The sequence below is a fragment of the Eulemur rufifrons genome, chromosome 12 (assembly GCF_041146395.1).
Source record: "Eulemur rufifrons isolate Redbay chromosome 12, OSU_ERuf_1, whole genome shotgun sequence".
NCBI lineage: Eukaryota > Metazoa > Chordata > Mammalia > Primates > Lemuridae > Eulemur > Eulemur rufifrons.
Window position 1 is genome coordinate 6758870 of NC_090994.1, and position 20418 is coordinate 6779287.

The 20418-nt window shown below is 46.2% G+C and overlaps 1 protein-coding gene across 1 annotated transcript in view; it reads right to left on the minus strand.

Moving 5' to 3' along the window:
* Positions 1 to 20418, minus strand: part of DOCK5 (dedicator of cytokinesis 5) — a 169138-nt gene that overhangs the window by 75716 nt on the left and 73004 nt on the right. The window contains exons 5-10 of the mRNA XM_069484838.1: positions 19921 to 20017; positions 10058 to 10206; positions 7031 to 7166; positions 6261 to 6418; positions 4991 to 5072; positions 2091 to 2220 (exon numbers count right to left, since the gene is read on the minus strand). Coding sequence (XP_069340939.1) covers positions 2091 to 2220; positions 4991 to 5072; positions 6261 to 6418; positions 7031 to 7166; positions 10058 to 10206; positions 19921 to 20017 — 752 coding nt within the window. The remainder of the gene's footprint in view (positions 1 to 2090; positions 2221 to 4990; positions 5073 to 6260; positions 6419 to 7030; positions 7167 to 10057; positions 10207 to 19920; positions 20018 to 20418) is intronic.

The following is a 20418-nucleotide window of genomic DNA, read 5'->3' on the forward strand; positions in this document are numbered from 1 at the left end:
TAAAGCCAGGGTATGAGCCCTACACTGATCACAGAGCCAAACCACACGCCACTACGCCCTGCTGTCTAGAGAATTAATAAGCGGGCCACTCTGAAGCTGTTAAAATTAGGCAGGGCTCCCGGCAAGAGGTGATCCCTGGGTTAACAAATTATAGTGTTGCCATAAAACACACATTAACAATCCACTCCCCAGACACCGTGTGGAGATTAAAAAGAAATACTGCTATCTGAGACAATGAAAAAGAAAGGCAAGGAAAGGAACACCTCCTGGAAAGGAACTCAGACAACGCAGAAGGCTTGGAACATAATCATGCTGGGTGAGAAGACGACGCAGAAAGCTGGACACCACGTTCAACGTGCTGTCAGCCCGTCGTGGAACCCTGCAAGAATTGCACCAAAAAAAAAAATTGCAGAGAAATTTTTATTTGACCTCCCAAAATAGGCAGTTCATTTGTCAATGCCATCGTCTGGTTACTCCTGAGCTCTGCTGATGCCTGACATCAAGGCTTAGAGAAAATTAATCTCCTCTCTCTCCCTACAATGTTCAACACCCCAAAGACACACACACACACACACACACACACACACGCACACACACCCTGAAATAGAGAAGAAAGCAAAAGCCCCAAGCTTCATGCTTGAGCCTCTCTGGCCCATTTTGAATGACGATGACCTTGAATATGCCTTACGTAACTCCTCTGATGGAACAATAAACAGATTGTCATATAGGTGGCTAAACAGTCCTGGGCTGGGGCTCCTTGCCTTCTCTCAGATGTCATTTTAATTCTCTGTAAAGAAGTAATGCCGTCCCCTCCGGTCAGAGCTGGAGCAGCACGTGGGCTCCAGGCCAGTCAAGGGGTGCAGGATACAGAAAGTCCCACGGAAAACAGAGGCCACCTCACCCTTCATACATCCCACAGGGCCGACCCTGAGAACATGGAGCATCAGGGCCCTTGTCCAGGAGCAGAATTACGACATTTCATAGCTGTCAAGCTATCGGTGACCAACATGTCAAGGTAAGACAAAGAATCTATTTCCTCAATTGCACAAACTACTGGAGAAGATACAGGACCTCTTGGATGCTTCCGGGGCTTGGTGTACGCCAAGGACCCTCTCTGAAAGTATTTAGAAGTAAACACAATGTTTCCTTTAAAGAGTAACTTTCCTAGACAGCAAACCACTTGCCGGAAAGTATTTTATACCACTAAACTCAATATGCAGATGGAGGCAGGAGTATCCCAGCAGTCACATCTGAGGTTCTGCCGTGTGTAAGACACCATCCTGGGCACCAAGGGGGAAGGAAAGGCACGTGGGCCAGGTGAGGACACAGAATCCAGGAGACAGCTGGCAGTGTGCCTAATGCCGGCGATGACAGTGTGATCTCTCACTGTCCCTGGGCAGGCCTCCCTCTTCCCCTCCCCTTCTTCCCCCTTTCCTTCCCCCCTCCCTCCTTCTTCTAATTTTTAAAATTGTGGCAAAGCACACATAACACGAAATTTACCATCTTGACTATTTTTAAGAGTATAGTTCATTGGCATTAAGCGGATTCACACTGCTGTGCAACCATCACCACCGGCCATCTCCAGAACTTTCTCATCTTCCCAAACTGAAGCTCTGTCCCCATTAGACACTCACCCCTCATTCCCCTCCCCCAGGCCCTGGCAACCCCCATTCTACTTTTTCTCTATAAATTTGACCCTTGTAGAGGCATATAATATTTGTCATTTTGTGACTAGCTTATTCTACTTAGCATAATGTCCTCAAGGGTTCCCCCATGTTGTAGCATGTGCCAGAATTTCCTTTTGAAGGCAAGGAATACTCCATTGTATGTCTAATATATGCCACATTTTGTTTATCCATTCATGTGTTGATGGATTCATGTATTGGTTGCTTCTGCCTTCTGGCTACTGTGAATAACGCTGCTACGAACATGGATGTACCAATACCTCCTCGAGACCCTGCTTTCAGTTCTTATCAAGTGGGATCGCCGGATCATCCGGTAGCTCCACGTTTAATGTTTTGAGGAACCGTCACCCTATTTTCCACAGTGGCTGCGCACCTTTCACCGTCAGCTCTGGGCGTGTCTCATACCTGCCACTCCAAAAGGTCTTCGGAGTCCACAGGTGTGCTTCTTGCCTTCCTTCAGCTCCATGTGGCCCACGCGGATGATCTGGCACACCAGGCTGATGCGGGGCCGGATGAGGTCCGTGCTGCTGAGATCCTGAAGGGGCAGAGAGCATGCGAGAGAGGAGGTCGGGCTGAGTCAAGCTGCCACCCGAGTCTGTCCTTTCTTTGCATCCTACCACAGAATACGTTCAGAGCACAGTTCTCAATGCCGAAGCACCAGAACGACTCCTCTCTTCCCATACCCAGCCAAGAACTATCACGGCATCCGAGAAAACGACTTTGTGTTCCTAAAAAAGCACTTTTTTCTTCCCCAATTCCTACTTCAAAATTTGTAAATCAGATCATAGTCAATCTAAAGTCTCCAGTTTATCAAGTTAAGCAGGGTATTGAAAAATCAGGACATTCATTGCTGCTACTTTATGTCTTTCCAGGACATATCTCAGTACAGGATGCATTTCAACGTCAAATGACATAAAAACCTGCGTAACATGACATTTACTGAATAGCCACAAGTCTGTGACTTTTCAGGTCGTCTTCAAAACAATCCCGTGAAGCAACTAGAACACAGGTGCTGCTTTCTATAATTATTCACCTGATTTATGAGAAGTATTCATTGAGAGCATCTCGGTGTATGTTGAATAAAGAGAGATGGGTAGATGCAATGTCCCTTTTTTTGTGGCTGATATTCTTAGAATACTCGTCTGTATTCTTCAGGATGGGTGAGTAAACCCAGGAAGGAGCTCACGTATCTCATTCAATTTACCATCAGAAATAATTTAATCAGATCCCAAATTGTTTTTATGAAACAGCTGCCCGAGGCCTATTCACTGAATCAAGAATTACTTTTAAAGCAATCACTCCAAATCCATCCCCTGTAACGTAGTTAACTCACATCTCCAAGACAGGAACATACAGCAATGATAACATCTATCCTGAATTTCTATTCCAGGTTCTGCAAGGCTTATTATTAATAAAAAAAGTAATAATAATAAAGACTCTAGGTAACCGGTTACATAAGCTGTGGAACACTGACACAGTAGCCCTCCGGGGGCCAAGGCGGATGTGTTCCAAGACCCCCAGGGGATGCTTAAAACCACAGACGGTACCCTACGCTACATGTGCCGTGTTCTTTCCTACACGGACACACGTATGACAAACTTTCACCTTTTCACTTAAAGGAAGCATTTTACATTTTCCCTTTGGCACATCTGAATGGCCAGCTCCCTCCTCTTGCGCTTTGGCATCATTACTAGATGCCATAAGGGTGACTCGGACAAGCACTGTGACGCTGGACAGTCGACATGACCACTGAGATGGCTCCTAAGTGACTAATGGGCAGGGAGGCCCGCAGCACGGGGGCAGGACGGCTCAAGATTTCATCACGCTACTCAGAATGGCGTGCAATTTAAAACATATAAATTGCTTATTTCTGGAGTTTTCCATTTAATATGTTTGGACCATGGCTGACTGCAGGTAACTCAAACTGTGGGCAGCAAGACTGCGGATAATGCATTACTAAATAATATGTGATCATTTATAAATGAAGTTTCTGAAGAATGTTTAATGACCAAGGAAACAGTCATCACATTTTCTTTAATAGAAAAGGCTGGATGTGAAATTTACATACAAGATGGTCCTAACTGGGGGGGATGAAGTGCAACTATTCTAAAATGGTATTGATTAGAAGATGGACCAAATAGTCCATAATACCCCTTGTGATGTGTTTTTGTAAATATACACATGGACTGATAAATGCCTTTTAATTTTAGGAATAAACCCCCCACATAGCTTAGAACTGGGGAAATGCTGTGTGTGTGTTGCGGGGGGCGGAGAGGTTTGAAGAAGAGTTCTAGGAGCTTTTCTGCCTGCAGGTACCAGGTGGTGAAGACACAGGTGGCTCAGTGCAGGGACAGGGATTGGCCCAGCTTGTCCTGGGGGTGGGATGCTCAGAGAGGAGTAAAAGTGAACCTGTGCTGTTCCTCCCTGTCACTTTCTTTGGCGCACCGCCCTAGACTGCCTTCCCAGCCCTAAGAGGAACAGAAGAAGCAGTGAAGACACATGTGGGCTCAAGCAGGGAAGGAAACTGAGGGCGAGTGTCTCCCTCAGGCCAAACAGGAGGGGGTGATCCCTGCTCACCAAGGTTTCTCAGGGCACAGTAGCAGCTCTGGAGCATTTTAACAACTGATGTCATGAAAAAGTGAGAGATGTCCCCTAAAGGTTCCTATTCCAAGAGACAGAGAGTCACCTTGCCCCAAACCACAGCCCAATATGTTTCCTTGCTCTGAGCCCCATGTAGCAGCACTTTGGAAGAGAGAGAAAGCCCACTCAATACATACACGCAAAACCAGTCTAGATCCTGCCTTTGCTCCACCTGTAACCTGTTCTGGAAAGTTCTCCCCCGCCCCCTCCACCGTTATCTGCACAGCTCACTCTAATCAACTTCACACTGTAGCTCAAATGGCTCCACCTCACAGAGGCGAGTCCTGACCAACCTACACAGCACCCCTCTGCCAGCCCATATGACTCCAGTCCCCCCAAAACACTTAGGACGTCTAACACTCTACATAATTTTCTCAGTGATTTGATTATTGTTTATTATCTGTCTTCCCCATTGGGACAAAAGCTGCTCGAGAACAGAGTTCTTCCCCCACCACCCCCATTTGTTCACAGATGTAGCTCGAATGCCTAAGCCAGTGCCCGGCATCTGTTAGGTGTGCAATAAATATCTGTGGAATAAATGAGTGGGTTATTCCTGCCAGAGGGATGAGGATGATGTTTCTTTCCACCTTTCATGTTTTCCAATACTCATCATGTGAATCTGCTCCCATCCTAAAGAAGGAAAATGGGCAGAAGGCCGGACTTACCGTGAACACTGCTTGAAGGTTATTGAGTTTCTCTATTTCCTTGGGCATCCCGTTACTGCCCCAACGGATCAGATAGTTCTCACTGGCGAAGAAAAAAAAAAATTATTCTTAATGAGAGGCAGCCTGGGGCTGGAGGCTCCCCTTGGTACAGACTCACAGGGCTACAAGGAAGGGCTGGAAATGCTCCGTGAAACTCAACAGGCAGGAGTCAAAGGAGACGAGGTGGGAACTGAGACCACATCAACAGCCACCCGCAGTGACCCGGCTCTGGAGGGGTGTCCCTGCTGCAGCTCCACAGGGCACATCCCACACAGACCCGGGGCAAACACTACTCGAGACGGGAAGACACAGTTGTTCCCATGGGATTCTACCGCCTGGAGACCGCCTTCCATCCCAAATTCTTTGCACAAAAATTTCAGCTTTGCTGGATTAAGAATTTAATTATTTTATAACAATCGTTCTGCATCCTGTAAATCCATAATACCACACTCGAAAAAAAATTTTTAAGAAATGAACAATTAGTCAATAATTACTTTTAATGATCACCTTCTCAAAAATAAATCTACACTTTCTTAGCTGCTCAGAGGCAGCGCCAGAGCTAAGGCTGAGCAAGGCCATTATCATTCCCTACAGTCTTTAAAACAAAACTTTTTTTTTAATAGACTTGATTTTTTTAGGGCAGTTTCGGGTTCACAACAAAGTTGAGCTGAGGGTACAGAGTCCCACATAGCAGCCCCTACAGGCACAGCCTCCTCTCTCTCAACAACTCCCCCCCCCACTCCAGTGGTACATTTGTTACACCCGATGAACCTACGTGGAGACCTTGGACACACCGTTATCACCCAAAGTCCACGGGGTACATTTGGCTTCTTTCTTGGTGTTGCACATTCTATGGGTTTGGACAAATGCATAATGACATGTACCCACCATTACAGTGTCACACAGACCAGTTTCACTGCCCTAAACATCCTCTGTGCTCCACCTGTTCATCCCGCTCTCACCCTCCCCTCATTCCTCTTTTCAATTCTTTGTTCCGTCTCTGTGTCTTGATGAGTTTACGCGATCTCTAAATCCCACAAACCGTGGCTGTGCTGTTTCAGGAGTGATACGTGAAGGCTTCACAGCCCAAAGGATTTTACTTTCCACTGCCTAGATGATTTCTCCATCTTCCCTTCTCAAATCTAGCAAGGAGCTCCTCCGGGAGGGGGTAGCTGAAGGCTGAGTGTCTTTGCAAGGTCAGCAAACAGCAGGTGATCTGGGTCTCCGCTACCTGATAAAGGTGGACTGGTCTGGGTCGTAGAGGGCCATAAACAACTCCGCGTCCTCCCCGATGTTGCAGACAAAGTTCTTGAAGTTCACGTACAGGCCATAGGTGTGGACGGTGCTGAAGATGGACTGGCCTCGAAAGTCCAGATTCTGCAACATGGACTGAACACAGGGGGAAAGAGAGAAAAACATCTTGGTTTCAGCAAACAGGAAATGCAGGCAAAGCCGTCAACCTGCAGATGGGGAACAAATATAATCACCACCCGACAGGAGACACACTTGCTAAGTGTATGTAAAGGCATCAATGATCCGTGGACCGAGCAAAATAGAATCATTATTATTTAGATGATCAAGACTGTCCCGTTCAGGGTCTTGAACGTAAGCAATTCAATAAATGCTGTCTACAGGGGATAACTTATGGTTTTGGTAACTCTAAGAAGTTCTCATCTCTCGCCATGGCTTTTGGATGAAGTTCAAAAGCACAAAAACCATGATCCATTATCCCTCTCTATAGAAATAACACTCACTAGAAACAAAATATCCCCCTGGAAAGGCGTCACCCTCAGGCATGGGTTGCCACTGGATTCCGAAACACAAATATTATCACGACTGTGCTAAAGAAGTAAAAACTACACACTGCAGAAAATCGACACAAATCTTTACTCATGGGAACAGAAAGACCACAAGAAAAAAATAAACTCCTTTTTTTCATTAAAATCCAAAGCAAAAAATGGAAGCTCAGTGGCCAGAATCTGCACACGTGAGGAAGTGTACCTTTTCTTCTTGAATCTTTTCCTCAATCCTTTTGGAGGCTACTTCATGGGCCTTGAAGAGGGCAATGGTGCTGGTTTCATCCGGGTCCAAAATGTTCCCATTGTCATCTCGCACCACCAGATCTAACCCAAGCATCCTAGAAAGAAAGGCAGGTCTCCTCACCCGGGGCGGACGCTTCGCTGAGGAGCCCCCATCAAGAAACCCAGAGGAGTCAAAGTTAGAAAGGTCGAGTGCTGGACAAGCCAGGTTAAGAAGAGCGCACTGGCTGCTCTCCTTTCCATGTCTGCCACCCTTCCATGTGACAACAATGTTAAGAAAACGTCTGAGATAACGTTAGCCAAACTCGTGTAAGGACATGCAAAGTAAACCTCAACAGGAAAAGTAAAACTGGCATTGATTTCGATCAAATTCCTCTAACCAATGCTTCCTTCCCCTTGCCTTGGGTTATTTGGCATCGGAACTACGAAAGACGAAGGCATGATCATTTGAGGGCTTGACCTGATTTCCTCACTTAATTGAAGACTGTCATAAAGGAGGGTCAATGAAGTCAGTCCTGGCTTGCTGCAACCTCATGGACCCATCTCAGAGCCTGGGCGCTGGCGTTGTTTAGACCAGGATTTGAGTCCTGGCTTTAATACTTGCAACCTTCATGACCTTGGGTAATTTACTTAATTTTGCAAACTTGGGTTTCTTCATCTGTAAATATTTCCTACCCTTCAAGGTTGTTGTGAGAATTTAATGATCTAATACATAGAGAAAGCACCTGATACAATGGCTAGCGTATAGTAAGCTCTCAATTCATGTTAGCTCTTATTGCAGCAACTGGTACAAGAAAACATCTGGCTGTGCAAAGTTGCAGGTCCGCAGGCTGCACGGGAATACAGGGTGGGCGCAATCCCTCCCCTCAAGGCTTTTGCGCCCAGTGTGCACACAGAGGTAGAAAAAATTTTGCTTAGTTCCAAGAAGTTGAGGACTGTGGTGGAAACGGGATACTGCTATCTGAATGCCCAGCGTGCATTCCAGGCACCAGCGATTTGGAAGTGGGGATGTCCAAACAGCAGGAACCCTTGGGGATAACAGCGAAATATGCCAAGTCTTTGGGAAGAAAGCAAAAATGCCCAGTTTCCCTCCTCCCTGTTTCTCAGCATCTCCATCAACTGGTTTAATCTGGCAGGTTCCTCTCCACGGCAGCCAGACCCACAGGCCACCCAGGCTCGTGAATGGTGAGATCGCCGGCTGCTCAGACATGGGATCATGGATACACTGACAGAACAATCTCATTTCCTGAGCTGCTTCCAAGGCCTGGAACGGGGAAGCGAGCATGTTCTGTCGTTTATGGGACGTTAACATTGTGTGCCAGAGAACAGGGGGACCTCCGGGCCAATGTCATTTCAGCAAGACCCCAAAGACAGAGGCAGCATATGTGGAATGGGGAGCTGCCTCACCCCACCTTAGCTGGCTTTTTAAAAAGTCCCCTGACATAACATGACTGGCAGTGCAACCACTACGGTTATGTTCTTCAGGGTGGCCAAGTAGCAGGGAAGGAAAGTGCTAATTATTTTTAAATTTAATTTTTTTTTTTTTTTTTTTTTTTTGAGACAGCGTCTCCCTCTGTTGTTCTAGGTAGAGTGCAGTGGCATCATCATAGCTCACAGCAACCTCAAATGCCTGGACTCAAGTGATCCTCCTGCCTCAGCCTCCCGAGTAGCTGGGACTACCAGCGCGTTCCATGACGCCCGGCTAATTTTTCTATTTTTAGTAGAGAGGGGTTCTTGCTCTTGCTCAGGTTGGTCTCAAACTCCTGAGCTCAAGCGATCCTCCTGCTTTGGCCTCCTGAAGTGCTGGGATTGCAGGCATGGGCCACCATGCCCAGCCTGCGCTGTATTTCAATAGGTCTCTGAGAGATATCCAAATATCCTGAGGTTAGAGAAGGAGGGCAAAGGGGGAAGAAAAAAATCACATATGCACAAGTTGAAGAAATTTGGAAAATGAAACCAAATGCCAAACGAATCACCAACAAAAACTAACCGAGGAACCACCTGGGCCTTTTAATAAGAGCTGGTCAGGAGGCTGGAATCCCAGGCCACTATAAATTTGGATAAATTGCCTGAATTTTTTTCCAAAAGGCAGTAGTATCTAGAACCTACATTTCTGCCTGAGCTAATCAGAAGATTCATGAAGTGATTAACTATTTAGAGGTGATTGCAGACATAATCAACAGGCTATAAACATGTTTTACTACCCTGGCAAATCTCGTTTCCATACGCTGTAAACAATAGTCCCAGTTAGAGGAAGCTGGAAAAGAAAAAAAAGAGACTCTGGTATTGGTTTAGAAACCACTGTTAGAATATTATAAAAATAGATACAGTTCCAGTGATCTGAAAGTGTCAGCTTCAGATGGCTAATCACTTTCAGTTTTATGGGTTTGTTTTTTGTTTTTTCGTAGTGGAGCAGCTTCAATCCAAGCCCTGTCTTTCCTGTTCATCTGTTACCTCCATGAAATCAGAAATTCAGCAGGTCTGGCCATGAAAAGTATTGCAAAAAAAAAAAAAAAATTTTTTTTTTTTTTTTTTTTTTTTTTGAGACACAGTCTCCCTCTGTTGCCCAGCTAGAGTGCAGTGGCATCATCATAGCTCACTGCAACCTCAAACTCCCGAGCTCAAGTGATCCTCCTGCCTCAGCCCCCTGTGTAGTTGATACTACAGGCGTGCACCCCCACGTCCAGCTAATGTTTCTATTTTATTGCACAGACGGGGTCTCGCTCTTCCTCAGGCTGGTCTCCAACTCCTGGCCTCAAGCGATCCTCCCACCTTGGCCTCCCAAAGTGCTAGGATTACAGGCATGAGCCACCACCGCCCGAACTCAAAATTTTTTTCAACAAAATTAAATGTCTTCTAAGAGAAAAAGAGAACAGTGAGCATTATTCTTTGGCAACTCTAAGGTGAAAAGTTCATTGTAAACAGTGTCCTTACTATGAACGTGATCATCATTTTCTAAGTTTTCAGTGAAAAGCCACCCCTGGTTTACCTGTTCCCATGATCAATTTTGGCTGTGACCTTCTTCTTCAGCTCTGCCAGTTCGTCCTTGGGGAGTGTCCCAGACAGGATCTGGGACCGCCACTCGATCAGGCTGTATGTCATCTGCTGCAGCTGGCGGAAGAGGGTGACCTTGTTGTTCTGAGATAGGAAAATGAGGTGGAGGAAAAGACAAAAAAAAAAGTGTGATGGAGGATGGTTCCTTATAAGGTGTTAATTGATTAATTGTGTCATGCGGTAAGCTGTGCACTTTGAGGGATTTTTTTAATATTAATAGGATGGCTCTGCCCTGAGCCATTCCTGCACCCGCCCCTATTGCACCTACAGAAACAAATAAGCAATCACAGGATGCATGGTTGGTCCTGAATCATAAATATATCAAATCACCCATGCACCCTAAAACTCTGGCCATGTTCCTCCTCTGTGGGTTCCACTGTCCTCCAGGTATAGTGAATCACATTGGAAGTCCCTTCGCATCTTAGCGGCTGCCCACGTTCCCAGCTGCATTGCACACAATTTCCACGTGGACCATTTACATTCCCTTCCACGCAAAGCTATGTCCACTTCTCCTGAATGCTCCAGACCCTCTCAAGATGCTATTTCATCTACCTGGAACTACCTTTTTCCTCTTCCTCCAACCCACCCCTACCCTATCTTCTTCTTACTCAAACTATACCCTTCACCAGCTGGCTGATTCAGACCCATCCTAGATGTCTCTTTCTTGAAGCCCTAACTTGGGGTTAATCCCTTCATTACACACGGAAACCTGGGTTACATGGGTTCATCTGACTCTTCCCTAACAGAACAGGGAGCTTGTTCCTTTTCATGTCCCCAGTAATGCGTGTAGAGTAGGCACTTTATCAAATGTACTAAATGAGTAAATTATGAATGGAGAAATAACTTTAGGATACTGACAAATAAAAAAAAATTTTTTTTTTTTTTTTTTTGAGACAGGATCTCACGCTGTCACCCAGGCTGGAATGCAGTGTTGCAATCATAGCTCACTGCAGCCTCGAACTCCTGGGCTCAAGCGAACCCCTCACCTTGACCTCCCAAAGTGCTGGGATGACTGGCATGAGCCACCGTGTCCAGCCAGCATTTTAAGTATTATTTTTAAATTCTTATTTCCCCAGAAAATTGTTATACCATTCACATATTAAAGGGTTATTCTTGGCCTCACTAGTAACTTGCAGTAACCAAACTTAAGCCAACCAATCATTCGTGCCTCAATCATTTTAAGAGCAAAATACTTCATGTCTGAGCCATCGTGAACTTGACGCTATCTAAATGATTGACTGCTTCATTATATATACTTTTAAAAGTCAAGGGGCATCTACTGTGTGCTGGACACAAATTTCCTGCCCTCAAGGGCTTAACATTCTAGAGAAGGAAAGACAGCAAGAAATAAGTAAGTATATTATAATCACACAGAAGCTAATTTCCGATTATGAAAAGTGCAGGAAGGAAAATAAACAGAGCAATCTGATACTGTGTACATGGGGGGAGGCCGCTTTAAATACAGCGGTCGGGGAAAAGTATTTTGTGTTCCACTGTTGAGATACGTTAGTTAAGTAAAAACCCGTACAATTGCACTCACACTGATATACTATGAATGTACTTCTTTCTTATTTATAGGAGGAAGTCACGACATAGTTATGTACCCATATACTTCTGAAATCACAGAAAAACCTGCTAATTATCTGCTATGTAAACAACATGCATACACATGGATGCTGAAGGCTGCGTGACGTGTTCTCCTACCACAGTCCCAGGGACACAGATTCCTGGGCCAGGCATCAGTTAGAAGCAGAGCTGAAAACATCCCAGATACTCTTGAATGAAGGATAAACGAGGAGGGAAGAGCCCTCAGTGTACAAAGTAGGGGGGGCCGGGGAGTGACCGGAGACAAAAATGAGATTAGCAGAGTGTGATTAAAAACCCTAACACAAGTTCAAAGTTCTGTGGGAACACAAAGAGATGCAGAACTCATTTATCTGTGATTGCAATGTGCTCTGCTAACACCGCTGATCTCAAAAAGAGAGAAAAAAGCCTGTTTAAAGTCATCAAACTACCTACATCTTGTGCTTTTAGCATTTTCTCAATTGCCTTTTCCTCACCAGCCGGTCCTTAAAAAAGCAAAACAATGAGACTTTTAAAAGTTCTATTTTTAATAAGCAAAAGGGAAAAAAAAATCCTACTTTTTTCATTTAATCCTATATAAAATGTTTCCATGTCCCATTGTCTTCCAAACTGGAAAAAGAAGAGAGAAAATAAGCCTATCAAATTTTGCCTTTCGAAACCGCTAGCCAGAAAGGGCATCTCTTTTTTCTTTCTTGCCACTCATTTTTTTTAATGTGTTCTCATTTTAATGAAGATATCACTTCTCATAATACGGCAAAAAAAAAAAAAAAAAGTTGGGGGGAGGGGCTCAAAGGCTTCAGGGGCATGAGACAGCGCTTTGTTTGGGGCACGTGTTCACAAGTTCTGGGTCTCAATTATATTAGACACTATCCATGGCAATTTAATTATTGCCTGTCCCTATCAGCCTTGTTTGCCAAATTCTTCCCCCAAAGGAGGATGCAGACAGCCATTCTTCTCTGATTCACTCTGCCAAATTCATTCTGAACAGACAAGCTGCAACACACCAAAGGAGGCAATTTCCCCATTTACTTCAAGGAAATGGACTTTGTTGCCACCTTCCTACGACTGTTCTAAGCAAGATGTTCTGCATAGTAAGTAGCTGGTGCCTGACACTTCATGGGTTTTGGGGGGAGCATGTGAGGCCAGGGGAGGAGAAGACCACGCACTATCTGGGAGACCACGGGCCAAGTCCCTTTGGGGCTCCACTTTTCCCCTGGTTGGCCTCCTCCCCGCTCTCCGTTCTCCGTTCTCAGCCCCACACGGTCTGGGCCTGCCTGTCACAGAGCACCTTCCAGGCCATCTCTAGTCTTGACTAACTCCAGCCTGTTCTGCACTCTCAGCCATTGTCACAAAATGCAATAATTTCTCTGACCCCCTCCGCAGACATCCGTCAGCACAATCTTGCGACACAGTAGCGACTCCAAACCAAACTTCCACAGCTCAAACTTAAAAGAACACTCCCATTTGGATGTGAGTGGGCCGTAGCTACACAAAATAAAGCAATCTAACTATTTTTCTATGAGAGAGGGAAGACATTCCTACATTTGCTTAGCATTTTTCCCTCTTTCCTACTTGAAGATGTCTAAGGCCTCACTTTTTATATTCCTGATCCAGATGTTTTGTTTTTTTTTCTTTAAGAATTTCTAGAGATAAACACAAGGTCGCAAGAAAAAAATAGCTTTGCCTTCGATGCTGATGGGAATGCAGACGTCACCATTTAGCATTATGGAAACTCCGAGGTTCGTTGGTGTAGACAAAGGCTCTGCTTCACAGGGTGCCAGAAAACCTGGATTCTAGTCTTCATTTTCCAAAAGAATGCAGACCACAGTCAAAACCCCTTTCTCCAGTATTCTCCCGCTCCGTGTGTAAAAGAATCAGTAGAGACTCTGTTCACCCAGCTCTCCTCTTGCGGATTTGATGGTTTAGAGGGAAACGTGCTTGGCTGGAAGCGTCGGTGCTTGGCTTCTGCCTCTAATTCTATCACTAACTTGCTATGTGACTTCGGGCAGATTATTCCCTCTGCGGTAAACCCATTCGCAACATAAAGGGATTGGCACTAAGATCCATTCCCAAGGGCGAGCGTCTCTGAGTCTACACTGAGCCAGGAAACCCAATTGCTCCTTCCGGGCAACTTCCTGACTGTGTCTGACTCTGATCATCTCACTCCTCACTTCTCTGCACGCTCGGTCCGTGTTACATCGAATTTCCCCCGTGCAGGGCTCTTTGCCCTGAATCGCATGTCTCTCCCGCGTGGCTGGGACTCCCAGCGTGCAGACACGTGCTCTGGTCCTGCCCTGTCCTGCGGCTGCGCTGACCCCACGGAGCTCTGGGAGGAAGGGAATTCCCACCGCCCCGACACGCCTCCGTTCCATTCTAAGTGCCTCTGCTGTCCGACAAAAGCTTTGCCCGACCAGCAAAGGCTTGACATTTTTTTTTTTTTCCAAAAAAAGATTCAACTTAAAGCCCATTTTTCCTCCCGCAGTAAAAGAAATCCCAAAAGCCAGGCAACCAAGTCAGAGAAAAGCAAACCTGGAAAAACACCCAAAGCACTGCCCCTGTCCAGGCCTGGTCCTTCCCACGTCACATGTCACCTCTCCTTAGAGCCACACTGAGGCAGGGCTGCAACACGCAGGTAAAACGCCCTGACAAGAGCACGAAGTTTGCCACGGGAATTTGCAGTGCTTGGCAATAAGTGAGCAGACGCTGGTTCCAAACCATGAGACCAGCTTAATTATACCTCAGAGCTTGCACTCCGGCCGCTAGTGATAACCACCAGTTCAAAACCATTAGACTTGAGCAGCTGTAATCTGCCTGGATGTGCCACGGTGGGAAGAAAGGGCCATTCAGGGTGTTCTGCGAGCTCCCCCACCCCCACCGCAGTGACAGGCGCTCTTTCTGCCCTGGACTTTTCCAGAACTGTAGATGGCCCAGGTTTCATATTGCTGGCAAATTTTAAATGAAGAAAGATCAGTCTTTTCTGTGAACTACATTTAGCAACCAAATTCACTTGATTGATTCCATACTCTGTATTAACCACCTTGTACCACCAAGAGATCTTTTTTTCTATAAGGAGACAGGATTAAATCCAGTCTCCCAAACTTGCAAAGGCAGAACAGCCTGACCGGCCACGACTCACTGAAAACGGTACACAGTATGTTGACAGCAACCAAACATCGCAGAATTCCCAGGACAGTCCTGCGTTTGAAAACTCTGGCCCCACTGTCCCCACAAATAGACTCTCACTTGTCAGTTTTCAAGACCAGATTTTTAGTTGAGACAATAGGACACCATGACTTGGAAAGTAGAATTGTTCGTGTCCAGAAAGTACAGCCGGCTTGTTACCGGAAAGATAAAGTTAGATAGTACACAAATGCACTGGCCCTGTGTCAACGCGCTGGCATCCCCTCATCTATGGGGGGGGACCTCACGTGGAGGCAGGGAGGGGAGCAGCAGGAAAGGAGAGGAGGTCAAAGGTCAGCTCACTGGATCCACTTTTCAAGGCTGCGGAAAATGAAGAGGAGGCAGGCAAGCCCTTGCACGACCTCAGGGCAGATGCCACCATGTCATCTCACTCTTCTCCTGACACTTCTCTTTATCGGTCAGCTCTTTCAAGAAGCAGAGCTGCCAGGGGACAGTCAAGGGACGTCGTTTATTGACGACAGCGTGCCAGGTACCATCCTGGCGGTGTTACACAGATTATCCCACTGAATTCCTACAGTAAATCTGCAGGGCATTTGTTATATATCATCCACACTTTAGGAGAAGAAAATAAAACTCAGGAGATCCAGGGACTTGTGTTTCAGGCTGCAGGATCAGCTGGTAGCCTTCCAAATCCAAGTTCTTTCTATTTGGGTTTGTTTGTTTTCAGTAACTATTACTGGGTTTGTTATTTTTTCTGAATATAAAAGTGCAGACCTAGGAAGGGGCTGAGCCAGAACTTAAGAACTAGCCAGCCTCTCTGACCTCAACGTCCACGGTCTTGGCACCTCTCCAGGTGACCTCCACGAGCACGTGTCCTCCTCTCCCAATCACCCACGGAGAACACACCCAGTGACAGCTCCGACTGAGGAACAGCAGGGCAGGCAAAGCTCACCAGAAACCACTGTGAACCCACACTCTGCATTCTGGAAGGATTTGTGCCTCCTGGATTTGAACTTAAACCAAGGGGCCTCGCTATCTCTGGTGAGAAACCCAGCCTGGCTACTGAGTGCTCAAGGCCACTCCGCCTAAGACAATTATACAAAACAAAGGAGTGGCCTTGGATAAGGCAGTGGGGGTGGGGGGCACACAGAAGGGAGCTGCAGAGTCTCAGGAGGACAGTCCCGTCGGGGGAGAGGGAAGCTGTGCCAAGGCTGCCCAGGGGGGGAAGGGACGTGCAGAACAGCTACTCCAGCTTAGATAACAGTAAGAATCACAGGCTCCCACATGCAGAATCCTTGATGGTCTGTCTGCAGAGTGGCTCACCACCACCATCCGCTCTCTGCTCTCAGGGCTCTGGGGGGTCAACAAGGCAGCTTTTACATCACTTTTGCAGAGGAGCAAAAAGATTTCAAGTGACTTGCCTAAAAACACAGAGCTCCCTGGGACAGGACCTGCATGGGACACGAAGCATCCTCATCCCTAGGCCAGTGTCGATGCCTACAACATGCTTTATCTCACAAGACCAACACCGCCAGGAAAGATAACTCAACAGAAAACAGTAACACTAATGTAACAAAATAAAAGAGGGACCCCTGGGGGAGCCATCACCTCTTCTTCCTACTTTGGATGAGCGGGTTCTCCTCTGTTAGGGCAGATACTCCCCTCCCCTTGAAGATATATTTATGATTATTTCACATGGTTACTGAACAACTGCTAAAAATAAATCATAGCTAGGCAAATATTTTTCCTTTTTTTTTTCTTTCTGGGTTTTTTTTTTTTTTAGACAGGGTCTTGCTATGCCACCCAGGCTGGAATGCAGTGGCATCATCATAACTCACTGCAGCCTTAAGCCCCTGGGCTCGAGCAATCCCCCTGCCTCACCCTCCCGAGTAGCTGGGACTTGTGCCACTACACCCAGCTAATTTTTCTTATTTTTGCAGAGATAGGGTCTTGCTATGTTGCCCAGGCTGGTCTCGAACTTTTAGGCTCACGCGTTCCTCCCATCTTGACCTTCCAAATGCAGGGATTATAGGTACGAGCCACCATGCCCGGCACTTCTAGAATAAACACCAGTGTCTATACAGCTGGGCTTAATCTGGTTAGTAGATTCCATTTTCCCCTCATAGAAGACTCTAGATCCTTGATATAAATTTCTGGTGAACTTACACTGAAAAGAACAGAACGGAGAAATACATTTTAGAGAATTTAAAAAAGATATTGAACAGAATGCCTGGTTTCTTAATCCATGGGAGGAAATGCATGAGAGAAAAAGTGAAAGTAACGATGTATACTAGTGGGATCTATGTTTGTCTTCACACAGACTAAAGTTACTTACATACAGAATCAGAAAACAACATCAATACAAGTGTGCAAGGAGCGGGGTGGGATGTGAAAACCAGAGGTCTGGGTATCTTTTACTTATTTCCCAGTGAAACAGAATATTTGAGGTTTGTTACTTTGACATGCAAATTTCTGAGAAAGAAGTTCAGAAATTCTGCCTAAAGTGAATTGTCAATGCTTTAGGAAGGAATGGGGAAAAAAAAAAAACCCCGCAGAGAAAGCCACGATGAACAACAGGCCCATTTGAAGTGGATTATCCCTCACCGGGTATCACATATCAAAGGCAGGAGCAGACTGCCCAGCCCCGATGACTGGCTGAGAATTCCCACGGTGAATGTCTTTTAGCCAATCAACAGCAGCTATGAGACATTTCAAAATATTCACAAATGCCAAAATAATTAGTTTATTAGCTATCTAAATTAAGATGAGAAATATGCTGTCCTCAGAGAGAGGAGGGCTTTTTTGTTTCTCCCCACTTAAAAACCAAATGTTGCTGGTAAACTCTCCCACACAGGAAATCCTGGACAAGAGCTTATCACCTTTAACTGCTAAGGGACTTAGCCCACATGCATGAGTCCTGTTTCTTCATCCTCAGTTTCTCATTGCTCAGTTCTATTCAGTAGCAGCCCTGGCACGGTTACTTATGGATGTATAGAGGACACAGAAACTGAGCACAACAGTGCAAGAGAAAAAGTCTACCTTGTTTATACTCTCCACTCTTATACATCTGTAAAAATCTCTCCTTGGCCAGGTGCAGTGGCTCACACCTGTAATCCCACCACTTTGGGAGGCTGACGCGGGAGGATCCCTTGAGGCCAGGAGTTGGAGACCAGCCTGAGTAACATAGTGAGATACCATCTCTACTGGAAAATAAAAAAGATTACCTGGGCGTGGTGGCACATGCCTATAGTTCCAGCTACTGGGGAGCTAAGGTGGGAGGATCGCTTGAGCCCAGGAGTTTGAGGCTACAGTGAGCAATGATTGTGCCACTGCACTCCAGCCTGGGCTAAGGAGTGAGACCCCATCTCTAAAAAAAAAAAAAAAAAAAGAAAGAAAAAAAAGAAAACTCTCCTTTCCCAATATTTATTATCTAATATGTTTCACCACTTACCAATTTCCAAAAAGAACATGTTAAGGACCAAACCCAGGTACACACAATTCCTCATCCATCAACCTTCTTGTATCTACTGCTAACCAACCAATTAACCAGAAATGGAGAGAGCTCCCATGTAAGTGCAAGATGCTCACTGCCGGCCACAGGGCTGACGGCAGCATCACCATCCTCCTTATGATTTAGGAACTTAACTCTGCTCAACTAAGCATACAGAGATCAAAAGATCACCTTTATTACAAGACAGTCTGTCCCCAGGGTCAGATGATGGGTTCGGCAGTAAGTGCTCCTATAATCCAGAAGGCAACATTATAGATTGGTGTGTTTCGAAGACACATTAAGAACAAAGCACTTTAACGAGGTCTTGAAGGATGAGAAGGCTGGGAGATGTCATGTGCTTTTCCACCAAAGGGTCTGGTGATTTCTATTGCTGTGATTCATCATGGGAAACAACAGCCCGGACTGAAAATCAAACATCTGACGTGGATGCTTAAGAAGTCATGCTAGAATGAGCTTTTGATGACTGCTTTCAGTACTCAGGGTCGAGACTGAGATGTTCCCAATAACTTACTAAGATTAGCTCTGGAGAGTCAAAATGAAGAATCAACACATGACGGAACAAAAACCTAGATAAGGAAAGCTACGTAAAGGAAAGAGAGTGGCTCTCGGAACCCCGAGTCTAGTTTACAATCTCGACGAACTCATTCACATATCTAACGAGAGAAGATACAGAAATGCCACCAACAGAGGCAAGATCTTAACTATGAGGTCTCCAGGAAAGAAGCAACTTTAGAATAAACAGTCTTTCTGGATTCCAGTGTCAAGGAAAGAGCTTCCCAGACCGGAGCTGTGGCGGGCTCGCTGCCAGCGGACTTTGAGCCTTCCCGGTCTCTTGCAAGGTAGCTATTCTCAGTCTGACAATATTAAATGCTAGATTTACTTAGTCCTGACTACAAACCTACACGCAACTTGTGATTACGGTTTATCGTGGAGAGGACATGGTGGTTCCCGTATAATTTCCCACTGAACTGGCATGTCATATTAGCATTCTGAGGTCAAACCCATGTTGGGACAAAGAGTACCGTGAGTCTGCCCTAGGAAGGCGACTTTCAGACCATAATTTAGCACTGCTCGAGTTTCTGCGTCTGGACGGTACACCGGCCATGGTACCGAATGCCACCCTCCCGTGGCTGAGCACTGAAACATTTACAAACTTCTGCTCACTGGTATACAAGGAGAACATAAAAGCACGACCCTCAGATTCCTTATTGACAAACTGATGATACTAGCTGCACCTACTCTGTAGGAATATTTTGCGGACTCATAGTTTGTGGCACTTAGAAGGACTACGTAAGTGTTTGTGGTGATTACGATCACTGTCACTTTCACGACCAGCATGTTTATCAGTTGAGAAGAGACTGAGCTAATGATCACGCTCACTCCCCACGTCAGCGATCCGACTCTGGGGAAGGGAAATCTGCTGGTCACTGGCCACGGGAGGTCCAGGGAAGACGCGTCTTGCTCCGTGAAGACAGCTAATAAGTGGCCGACACCTTGCAGAGGACCTACGGGCTGAGGGGCCAGGAACGACACCAGGGCTCTGAGGCCCGGGGGAAACTCACCACGTAGAGCTTTCGCCAGATGACGGCCCATTCTCGCAGTGTCGACGTGAGCTCCTGCACCAGGGGCAGCTCGCCGGGAATCACAGTCTCATGCTGCCTAAGGAGAACCAAACGGATGCTCGCTTTACTCCCGGTAGACTGGCGCTGCGCCCTTCAATGGGGATCACACTCCCCGACACTCAAGGACAAGAATGGAGCTGGCCGGGCTTGAAACGTGGAAAGCCTGGCCATGGGGCAGGGGAGTGGTTTGTGTAGGGGACTTCACCACCTCTGAGCATCTGAGAAGGGAGAAGGAGCTTAGAACAGCACGGGCCCCAAAATGAACCACGTTTCTGCCATGCAATGGGCCCACCGCCCAGCCTCAACCTCACCACTGTGCATCTCTTCAGGGGCTTCAATTACTGAGCTTCACTGATTCTCTAAGATGGAAGCAAAACACCCACATTTTAGCTGGTTCTGCCAAGCAGCCATCTCATTCTGGAGGGTGGGTGGACAGGT